The sequence below is a fragment of the Tupaia chinensis genome, unplaced genomic scaffold (assembly GCF_000334495.1).
Source record: "Tupaia chinensis unplaced genomic scaffold, TupChi_1.0 Scaffold000126_2, whole genome shotgun sequence".
Taxonomy (NCBI): domain Eukaryota; kingdom Metazoa; phylum Chordata; class Mammalia; order Scandentia; family Tupaiidae; genus Tupaia; species Tupaia belangeri.
The window spans coordinates 2,462,793-2,473,703 of NW_006159594.1; the positions used below are offsets into that span (position 1 = coordinate 2,462,793).

The window sequence follows — 10,911 nt, forward strand, 5'->3', positions numbered from 1 at the left end:
CTTAAAAAAAAAAAAGTAAGTTGAGAAAAATTATCTTCTACCATGATCATCTTTCCAAAGAATGAACACCAAAACATTGGAAAGTTGTTATCTGAGGAAAAAGGAAAAGTTCTTCTCAAGAAGAAGAAATTGGCACCTTTAAAAAATTGGTGTGTGGGGCCGGCAGGTGGCATGGTGGTTAAGGGCACTTGATTCCCACATGGCTGACCATGGTTCGAGTCCCAGACCTGGCGGCTTACTTTTTTGCTTTCCCTTCCTCTATCTCTCTGTCTCTGTCTGGTCAAATTACTTTCTTTAAAAAATTGGCATGTGTCTCAGAGAGAGAGAGAGAAAGAGAGGCATGTGCATAAACACACGCACGTACTCTTCAGTGACTTTATTTTCTCCCTTACTAATGGACTTTTGAAAATCTATTCCCAGATCACCTCGTAGGAATCCCAAGTTCTTCCACTTGGCTTCCCCCATTCTGTTCTGCTAACTGTTCAGAGATAACCTTTCGAGGCTGGCTTCCTTGGTGCTTACAGGGAGAGGGCTCAATTCCCTCACCGGACACACAGGCTCCCTTTGACTCAGCCCCTGTTGCCTGGTCAGCCTCATAACCTTCTGCCATTCCTCCTGCCCACCAGCCCCACTGACTGCCCTCCCCTCTCCATGAATGCACCTTCATTGCCATGCTTTGCAGGCTTTGTCTAGTCTGGAATGAACTCCCGGCTCTGTCTCCCCACCCTGGGTGGCAGTTGTGAAGGCTTACTCCTCCTTCAAGGCCCAGCTCACACCAGCTCCTCAGTGAGGGCTTCTGAGCACCTACAGCCCCTAGGAAAATGACCCTTGCCCTTCTCAGAGCTCCTCCTGCAATCTGCATGTTGGATCTTATACACTAAATGTGACTGCATTTTTGTCACATCTGCTCATGGCTGTTAGAATCTGCCCTTCTGCCTCTGCTTGAACCCATACCTCTAGCCCTTATTCAATCCTAAGCTTGCCTTGGGGGTCACTCTGGAGCCAGGCCCTGTGCAATCACCATAGTCTTCAAAGGGAATGAGCCAACGTCCCTGACACCCAGGACAAGCTCTCCACGGGACAAAGCATTTAGCTTAGAGCTTGCTTCTGGAAGTTTCCCTGCATGATTACTTCTCTACCACCTGTTAGCTGTGTTGTTTAGGACAAGTTACTTATCTTTTCTGATCCTTCCTTTCTGAGAAATAAAATAAACGTGTATATAAAATGAAGAGGGGGAGGGACCAGCAAATGGTATAATGGTTAGGTCACTGGACTCCCATGCAGTTGGCTTCGGTCGAGTCCTGGACCTAGTGGCTTGAAACTCATGCTGAGCACATGTGCGTGCATGCCCAAAATCCTGAGAGAAGAATAGAGGAGAAGGGATTGTGGCATGGCCATCCCCCAGGGGGTGATTTCTCACTTTCTGTCTTCTTTCTGTCTCTGTCTTTCTGGCGAGCGCACATGCCCTATAGCAAAAACCTCTCCCCCCCAAAAAAGAGGGGGAATCAAATGGTTTTGACAGTATACTGAACTCCATGAAGGGAAGGATGGATATATATATATATATATACACACACACACACACATATATACACATTATATATATATATACACACACACACACACACACACATACATATATACACATTATATATATGTGTATATATACACACACACACACACACACACAAACATATATTACAGTATGTAATATAGTATGATGGGAAGTCTGTAAGTCTACAACTAAATGTGTAGACTATGTTCTGACTGGCTATAAATTTGTGTTTCTAATTTGTGCCCACTTTTCCATAGACCCAAAGTTAAAGGTTGTCCAGGTTCAGGCTAGCCTTCCAAAGTCTGTTTAACTCATGATGATATTTCAGATCCCAAGAGAAACTGCTTTCATTTAACTCATGATGAAATCGAGCTGTGATATTTCAGATCCCAAGAGAAACTGCTTTCCAGATTCCAGATGGGAACGTCCACATCTCCCCCTGGCCTGGTCTTAGTCAGAGGAGGCCTTCGCCACTTCTCTGTTTGTGAGTTCAGGCTGAGTACGCATGGGCTGCTAAAGCTGGAGCGTGCCTGTAACTGAGCTTGGCAGGCTTTGTCCAGTCTGGAATGAGTGTGCCTGTAACTGTGCCTGTTCCTGATAGGAACGCAAGAACTTAGACAACCCTATGAGCGGCCCTTCAACTGTGTACTTGTTTAACCAGGTTTCCGGGCTGTAAATGTTTCTTTTTTTTTTTTTTTGCTATAGGGCGCGTGCGCTCACCAGACAGAGAGAGACAGAGAGACAGAAAGCGAGAAATCACCCCCCAGGGGGATGGCCACGCCACAATCCCTTCTCCATTCTCCTCTCGGGATCTTGGGCATGCACGCACATGCGCCCGGCTTGAGTTTTAAGCCACCGGGTCCAGGACACGAACCGCGGTCGACTACGTGGCAGTCCAGCAACATAGCCATTACGCTAACTGCTGGCCCCTGTGAATGTTTCTTAAAACTCCTTTTGGATGTTTCTTCAGAGCTATTTAAAACACGCACACACACACCCATGCACGCGTGTGTGCACGAACACACACACACACATGGTCATACACACAGGCGAATGGACCTCCCCTGTCCTTTACACGTGCCTCATTTCTGATTGCATAGGGCGTTATTACCCCCTGCTCAGCTACCTTATTTGTCTCAGCGCTAGGGGACTCGGGGTGTTTCCCCATGGCCAGATCCACCCCTGGAGAAGGGAGATTGGCTACTCTAAGGATATTCTAGAGAGTATGATTCAGGTTCTAGGGGAACTTCCCGAGAAAGGTCTGGAATAGCCTTCCAGCTCCCGGGTGACTGCTTTGGTGGTGACAACAGTCTTCTGGAGGAGTAAGTTCTGGAATGTTTATTAAGTGGCCAGTCACCACGCTGGGCGGCACACCTTCCCTGTGGTATGATGGGTTCCATACCACAGCCTTTGATGTGCAAATGAGAGGCAAAGTAACACCCATCTGGGACCTAATATAGCTCAACCACCAGTCCAGGGTCAGCCCTCTCAAGGCTCCTGACTATTCTGGAGGCCCTGGCCTGGGCTTACAGCAGCTGAGGACCCACAGAATGTCTAAGGAGGATGCCCCTTGAGAAACCATCATCCACTCTGGTGTGGGGGTTAAGGGTGCTGGACTCCCACGTGGCCAACCGCAGTTTGAGTCCTGGACCTGGCCGCTTGCTTTCTCACTTTCTCTCTCTCTCTCTCCCTGTCCTTCTCTGGTCAAATTAAAATAAATAAATAAATAAGTAAACAAGATAAGTCTTAAAAAAGAAACAATCATCCAGCCCTCTCATTTACTGTGGGGAGACTGAGGCCTTCAAGTCGGGCAGACTCATACAAGCCCCACAGTTGAGGAAGGGCCAGGTCTCCCGATGCTCAACACAGTGTCCTCTCCTCACTTCCAGGCAGGGCAAGAGGCAAAGGTCTGGTAGGGCTACCAAGAGGAGTCCAGCTCTAATGGACCCTCAGGGAAGAGGGACCTCCCTCCCTCATTGTGCTGTGTGGCTGAGAGATGACGTGGGGCTAGCAGGGCAGGGGAAGGGAGCCTCAAACTCCACTCTCTGAGCTGCCCGAGACCCTTGTAGGATGACATGAAGAAAATGCTCCTTTCTGACATGCAACAACATTTCCCAGGGCCCAGGCTGGGGCAAGGATCAGGATAGCCAGTGTCTCAGCTTGGGCCTAACAGTGAGAGACGGTCACTACCAGGAGGTGCAATGGGGAGGGGTGGGCAGGGACCCGCCACCTGCCCCTATTCCCCCTCCCACAGGCCATTGTTCCCCCTCAGGAACCCTCTACCTAAAGAGGGAAGTGCAGGGCCAACAGATAATGTGGAGGTTAAGGCAGCTGGATCCCACATGGCGGACTGCATGGTTTGAGTCCTGGACCCTTCAGTTTGAGAAACACACCAGGCGTGCCCAAGTCCTGAGACAAGAATGGAGAAGGGATCACGGAGTGGCCAACCCCCACCCCTATCCCCTCAGAGGTGCTATCTCCCTTCCCCTCTGTCTCTGCCTCTGTCTGTATTCTGCAAGCACATGTGCCCAATAGGGAAAAAAAGAAAAAAGAAAAGGAAACACTTGCTCCCAGAAAGCTGATCTAAAAGGTCAACCTCTGGCCTTCTCTGCTTTTCCTGAGGAAGGACCCCAATAGGAAAAAAAAGAAAAAAGAAAAATAAAAGGAACACTTGCTCCCAGAAAGCTGATCTAAAAGGTCAACCTCTGGCCTTCTCTGCTTTTCCTGAGGAAGGACAAGGTAGCACCCAGGTATTTAGGGTTCCAAAGCTTTGCTCTTAATTATATAATGATCTCTAAAGTACTTTAAGAGATTTTTGTGGTCTTCAAGTGAAATAATATTCCTGAAAGTGCCTGGTCAACTCTTCGGTGCTGGGCGAATGTTATGGATGAGTTACTGATGACTCCTATGTGGAGTTTTAGATCCCGAATTAGATGGCAGGGCTGGGCAGGGACACAGCAGGGGTCCCTAAGCTGGATGGTGAACCCAGTCCGTAGTTATTGCCGGCTAGCTGCTTGTTGGGTCCTGACAGAACAAACCTTTCCTGACTGAGACAGGAAGCAAAGCTGGGGACAGCCTGGGAGGAAGGCCTCGCCAGGGCAGGGGCAGGAGAGGACACACATACCCAACATTGAGGATCTTGGATCTCTGTAACCCAGAGCCCTCGAGCCTGAAGACGACGTTGGTGAGGGTGACAGGCAGGGGGTTCTTGAAGACGATCTGGACTTCACATTCCTGGCCAACCACTGCTGCTCCCAGTAACTGAGAGAGAAAGAGCCCCACCCCCCACGTCAGAGACTTTGGCCAAACCCACAGGATCATACGCTGCACCAGGAGGAAGAGCTCCTTAGAATCAAAGTCTCTACTTGAGTCCTACACCCCTGCCCTTAAAGAAGTCTCCTCAAAGTCCAAGGGGAAATTCCAACCCAATCCCCAGCTAAGACTACCACGGAACAGGGATATGAGATCCCATTGTACAGAGGAGGAAGCTGAGGCCCAAGGGCCCAGAGCCAATCCTTGACCTTTTTCTCCTTGGAAGGCTCAGCCAGCCCACCTGCTCCAGGTTAGCACCCTCTCCCCTTCTCCTCTGGTTTCCCTCAGCCCCTGTCCACTACTCCCTGCCCACCCTTATGCCCCATGCACGGCACTCACGGTGAGGGACAGATCGGGGGTGCGCAGACGGAAGGTATGCTGCTTGGCTAGCACCTGCCCACTCTCCTTGACGTGGCCTGAGACGTTGAGCAGCATGGCCCCCTGGTCCACGAGGTGGGGCCGGTATTCCTTGTAGGCTACAGGCATGGCCACACGGTCCGCTGGGGAGTAGAGACATGGTGTCACCAAGACCTGATTCTCCACATATGGCCTGCCCCAGGTGTCCCCATTGCTCCTGGGGTCTCTGTATCCCACAGCCTCGAGGTGCCCAGCCATCCCCGGGCAGGGCTGAGAAGGGGCACTTACAGGCTCCTGGTGCTAGCACAACTTCCTTCTTGGTCTCCTTGAAGATGGTCCCAGTGACACCGGTGTAGAAAGTGACTGAGAGGTAGAGGTGCAGCTTCACAGTGCGGCGGCTGCTGCTGCGATTGGTCAGCAGCACAGAGACTGACAGGTCCTGCCCCATCACTGCGTCCTGTGCCTCCACCTGCATGGCCACATCCTCAGCCGAGTCCCGTGTGGCATACACATTGGGTTTGCTGCCATGGGCAGCTGCCGTCTCCACGGCCTTCCGCTCTGCTTCTGAGCCTGGGGATGGAGGGTCAAAGGTGAGGTCCTTGCTCCAGCTGAGGTGGGAGAGCACTAGGCAGGAACACCGGGCAGGGGCTCAGAGATGGCTGGGTTGGGGGAGTGGTACCTTCTGGGTGCTTATAGAGGTGAGTGATGTCCTCTCGCATGTTGGAGTTGATGGCCTTTGTGACGATGAGTGTGCCAATGGCCTTCTCCTCCACGTACACAATCTTGAAGCTGCCATCATCCTGCCTTTGCCAGTATACCTTGTCACTATTCACCTGCAGGGGACCAAGGGGTGAGCCAATGAGTGTGGGCCTGACCCTCAGCAGCCTTCCTCAGATTCCAGGAGCATCCTGGCAGAGCACCACTGGGAGACTATCCCAGCTAAGCTAGACAAGGCCAAAGAACAGGAAAAAAGCCAGCCAGTGGCATGGTGGTTGAGATACTGGATCCCACAAGGCCAACTCCACAGTTCAAGTCCTGGACCTAGTAGTTTGAAAAACACACAGGATGCAAGTCCATGTGTGCCTAAAATCCTGAGAGGCAACTGGAGGAGGAGGAATTGTGGTATGGCCATGCCCCCTCAGGGGGGTGATTTCTTACTTCCCTTCTCTCTGTCTCTCTCTGGTGAGCATACATTCCCTATAGCAAAAAACTAAAAAAAAAAAGAAAAAGAAAAAAAAAAAAGTCTTTCCAAAGACCATAGAGGAAGCCAGCTGGGAGGCTCCTGGCAGTGCACTTTGGCATTAATAACAGTAATGGCTTCTACTCGTTCACTGGCTTTACAACTTAGGAAGCAGTCCCATACCCATTATCTCTTTTGATCCTGAGTACGGGAAGCAAGGCAGTCATTATTATCTTCTCTTTACAATCAAGGAAACTAAGACTTGTAGAATGAGTGACTTGCCCAAGGTCACACAGCTAATCAGTTAGCAGGGAAGTCGGGACCAGAGAACTGAGGACTAAAGCCAGTGCTCTGGTCACTCCAGACTGTCTGGAAGTGGAAGGCTCCCGGAACCCAGCCCTCACTTGAGCAAAAATGAAGGGTGTGTCATACTTCATGTACACCAGGCCATTCTTGATGGACTCCACAGAGCAGGGGCCACAGCAGAAGATGCCTAGGGAGTGAGGTAGGACAGAGGTGAGAGATCTGAGGACACTGAGAGGGGCCCTGGGGAAAGACCGTGCAGGGCCCCAAACCACACATCCAGGCCTTGTTCCTGGTGACTTCTGGGACAAGGCCAATAGCCCTCACCCAAACAGCCAGTCAACAGCCAGTCCAACCCAGGAAGGAAAGACGAAGAGGAGAACAATTCCATTTGGCTCTCAGTTGGCTTTCCTCAGCCCAGACTGTTGTTCCAGAGGACGTGGGCACAGGTGGACCTGTGGACAAGCCTGCCTTGATAACCAAGTCAGTGGCAAGCTCTTTCTTGGCTGGCTGAGGATGGATGGCTACTGTCTGTGACCTCTCGAGGACAGAACCCCACATCCTTTATCAAGACCAACCCAGAGCCCATGGTGGCTGTGCCTGCTGGCTGGACAAGAAAGGATATCACCATCACCATTCTGGAAATATCCAGAACGACATCTCAGCTATGCAGCCTGTTGTGATCTCTCTAATGGGGAGCAGAGAGGGGGTCCTGGTGGGCCATACTCAGAAGGGATTTCTGGAGGAGATGAGCTGGCAGAAAGCACTCTGGCAAGAAAGGACAGATCTAGAAGTGAGGCCTACCCAACAGGAAAGAATCATAGATAACACCCTAAACAATGGCCTCCTTTACAGCCAGGGAAAAAAACAGCAAGATGAAGAAGATGCCAAAATCTCTTAACAGTAAGATCCAGAGATAATGGAAGGAACTAATCTTTACTGAGCAGCTACTATGTTCCAAGCATGCTGCTCATCCTCTACGATAAATGATCTCTCATTTAATTCTCTCAACACCCTATATAGCACATATTATCCCGTTATATACAAGACACCAAAGTGGAAAGGTGCGAGGTACATGTCAAAGATCACACTTCTAAGAAGTGATCAAGCTTGGGACCAGCAGTTGACGTAATAGCTATGTTGCTGGACTCCCATGTAGTCAACCACGGTTCTAGTCCTGGGCCCAGTGGCTTCAACTCATGCCGGGCATGTGTGCATGCATGCCCAAGATCCCGAGGGGAGAATGGAAGAGAAGGGATTGTGGTGGCCAGCCCCCTGAGGGGCGATTTCTTGCTCTGTCTCTCTGTCTCTGTCTGTCTTTTCTGGTGAGCACACATGCCCTATAGGGAAAACAACAACAAAACAACTCTCAAAAAAAAAAAAAAAAAAGTGATCAAGCTGGAATCCAGCCCCAGACTGACTGTCCCCAGTTCCCTGCCTGCCTGCCAGCCACCCCATCACTTGTCAGAGCTGGGACCAGAACTCAGATCTCTGTGTCTGTTCCAGCATTGCAGGCAGTGCAGGGTACATGACTCAGGGGGCACCATTCACATAGATCACAGGTAGGGAGGGCATCTGGGAAGAGGAGGAATTCAGCCTAGGTGAGGGCTTTCAGGCCAGGGAGAGGAAGGGAGAGGCTGGAAGAAAGGCTGCCAGAGGGGCAGGCCTGGCCGCCTGGGGTTGGAGTGTCAAGGTTGGAAGGAGTGGGGAAATCTGTTTGAGAACAGAATGTACATGAAACATGTGAGCACAAAAGCGCCTGGTGGGTTATGTTATGTCAACAGTGACAATCTTCGGACTGGGTGATAAAGGCTATTTTCTTCTTTGAACCTGAGCCCTGGTATTTTCAATACTGTACAAATATTGTACAGATAACTCATAGTGAGCAACACACAGGAGAGGAGCTTGGAGAAAGGGAGAGCACCAAGCCCAGATGTGTTGTGTTGCTGACCTATTGCTCTATGCTCCGGACAAAGTCAATCCACTTCTCTGGGCCACTGTTTCCCAGGTGCCTCACTAGGCTTACAGGGGGTCCCAAACCTGACTGATCTTCAGAATCACCAAGGGAACTTCTGGACATATAGATAGCTAGAATCTGTCCTGGAAAGTCAGATCTGGCAGAGCGGGGACCTAGAAATTTACTTGAAAACAAACAAACCAGGGCCAGCCCCATAGTGTAATGATGAAGGAAAACTGGATTCCACATGGCTGACCATGGTTTGAATTCCCAAGCCTGGTGGCTGGAAAAATACATCAAGCATGTGTGCATCCGAAATTCCAACTGGATGGAAAAATGGAGGAGAGGGGATTATGGTGTGACAACACCCCACTGGAGGGTACTTTCTCCCTCTCTTTCCCAGTCTCTGGCAAGCACACTTGCCCTTTAGAAACTTAAAGACAACAAACAAACAAACAAAAACTGAGAAAATATGAAAAATAGAAAATGTTTGCATTTTATGTTATTCAGTTGTATACTTTTTTCTTCCAGACAGGAATTACTTATAATAGCGACTTTTTTTTTTTTTTTTTTAAATATTTTTGCCATGGGGGAGTGTGCTCACTGGAGAAAGAGAGAGAGGGGGAAAGTGACAAAGCATCTCCCAGTAGAGATGGCCATGTTGTAATCCCTTCTCTTCCATTTTCTCCTGGATTTTGGGCACACACACACATATACACACACACCTGGCGTATTTTTCAAGCCACCAGGTCCAGGATTTGAACCATGATTTGGCCATGTGAGATCCAGTGCCTGAACCACCATGCTGCTGGCCATATAATGACTTTTTTAACTTAAAAAATATATATCCAATGTAATATAAAGAAGATTATGATGATAATAATAATAAAATTTTATATAAATATATAAATAAGTGCCAGCAGGTGGTATAGTGGTTAAAGCTCTGGACTCCCACATGTGGTTCAAGTCCTGGACCTGACAGCTTGAAACAGACTGGGTGCATGTGTGTGCATGCCCAAAATCCCAAAAGGGGAATGGAGGAGAAGGGATTATGGTGTGGACAAACCCCCTGGATGTTGAGTTTTTGCTTTCTGTTTCTCTGTCCCTCTTTATCTCTCTGGCGACAACACACACATATTATAGCAAAAATATCTAAAATATATGTATAGATATGCATATAAATAAAAGGTTCTTTGAATACATATCTGTAGGATATATTAAAAGTGAAAAAAGCAAGTATGATGGGACCAGCAGTTAGCGTAAAGGCTATGTCGCTAGACTCCCATGTAATCGACCGCGGTTTGCATCCTGAACCTGGTGGCTTAAAACACGTTAAGTGTGTGTGCATGCATGCCCAAGGTCCTGAGAGGAGAACGGAGGAGAAGGAATTGCAGCATGGCCATCCCCCCTAGGGGGTGATTTCTCGCTTTCTGTCTCTCTGTCTGTCTGGCAAGTGCTCGCACCCTATAGCAAAAACCTCTCCAAAAATAAACATAAAAAAAGCAAGTGTGAGTAGTGGATGTGCTGTGCAGAAGGAAATCTCTCACTAAATACTCTTGAATCTTTTGGCCTACCCTAAATATATTAACTGCAATAAATAAATGTGAGCTACTATAAATAAATAATATTTAAGCAAATAGATAGTTGTATAGAAGGGTGAAAATAAACTAATGGCCCCATGGTGATTCAGTTGATAAACCCATTTAAGAAGCCATGGGGTAAAGACTTAGCTCTCAGGCTGGGCCCAGGGCTGATGCTCTAGAGTTGGGAGCAGGGGAGGGGGCCAGGTGGGAACCAGGGGCCAGGCAGGGTCTCACCGCTGCTGGTCTCCTGGGGCGTGGCGTCCACAACCTGCCAGCCATTGAAGCCGGAGGGCAGATCCGGCCGCTTCATCCAGCAGTCATTCCACACGTGAAAGTTCCTGGAAGGAACGGAGGGAGGGACGGGTGTGAAACTCCCTTCTGTCTCAGGCGCCGGTTTCTCGGCGGGGATGGGCAGGCCAGCCCCAGCCTCACCAAACAGAATCATGGTTCAGGTGCTCGAGCGGCTTCATGTTCTCATCAAAGTAGATGTCCATCGTGAGGGACGTGTCAGTGTCATGTGCAGAGTTGAAGTTGGTGACTGTCCGGGTGGCCAGACCCAGGCAGCGCAGTACTGTGGAGAGCCAAGTTTGGAGTTCAGGATGGGGTGGGGGCAGGGGAGGCATTGTGTCAGGAATATTGGGGGGGGGGGGGGGGGGGCAACGGG

At 49.6% G+C, this 10,911-nt stretch overlaps 1 protein-coding gene across 1 annotated transcript in view; it reads right to left on the reverse strand.

Moving 5' to 3' along the window:
* Positions 1 to 10,911, reverse strand: part of TGM1 (transglutaminase 1) — a 16,705-nt gene that overhangs the window by 1,206 nt on the left and 4,588 nt on the right. Inside the window, exons 8-14 of the mRNA XM_006144570.3 lie at positions 10,680 to 10,818; positions 10,482 to 10,585; positions 6,809 to 6,897; positions 5,904 to 6,057; positions 5,513 to 5,794; positions 5,207 to 5,367; positions 4,680 to 4,816 (exon numbers count right to left, since the gene is read on the reverse strand). Coding sequence (XP_006144632.1) covers positions 4,680 to 4,816; positions 5,207 to 5,367; positions 5,513 to 5,794; positions 5,904 to 6,057; positions 6,809 to 6,897; positions 10,482 to 10,585; positions 10,680 to 10,818 — 1,066 coding nt within the window. The remainder of the gene's footprint in view (positions 1 to 4,679; positions 4,817 to 5,206; positions 5,368 to 5,512; positions 5,795 to 5,903; positions 6,058 to 6,808; positions 6,898 to 10,481; positions 10,586 to 10,679; positions 10,819 to 10,911) is intronic.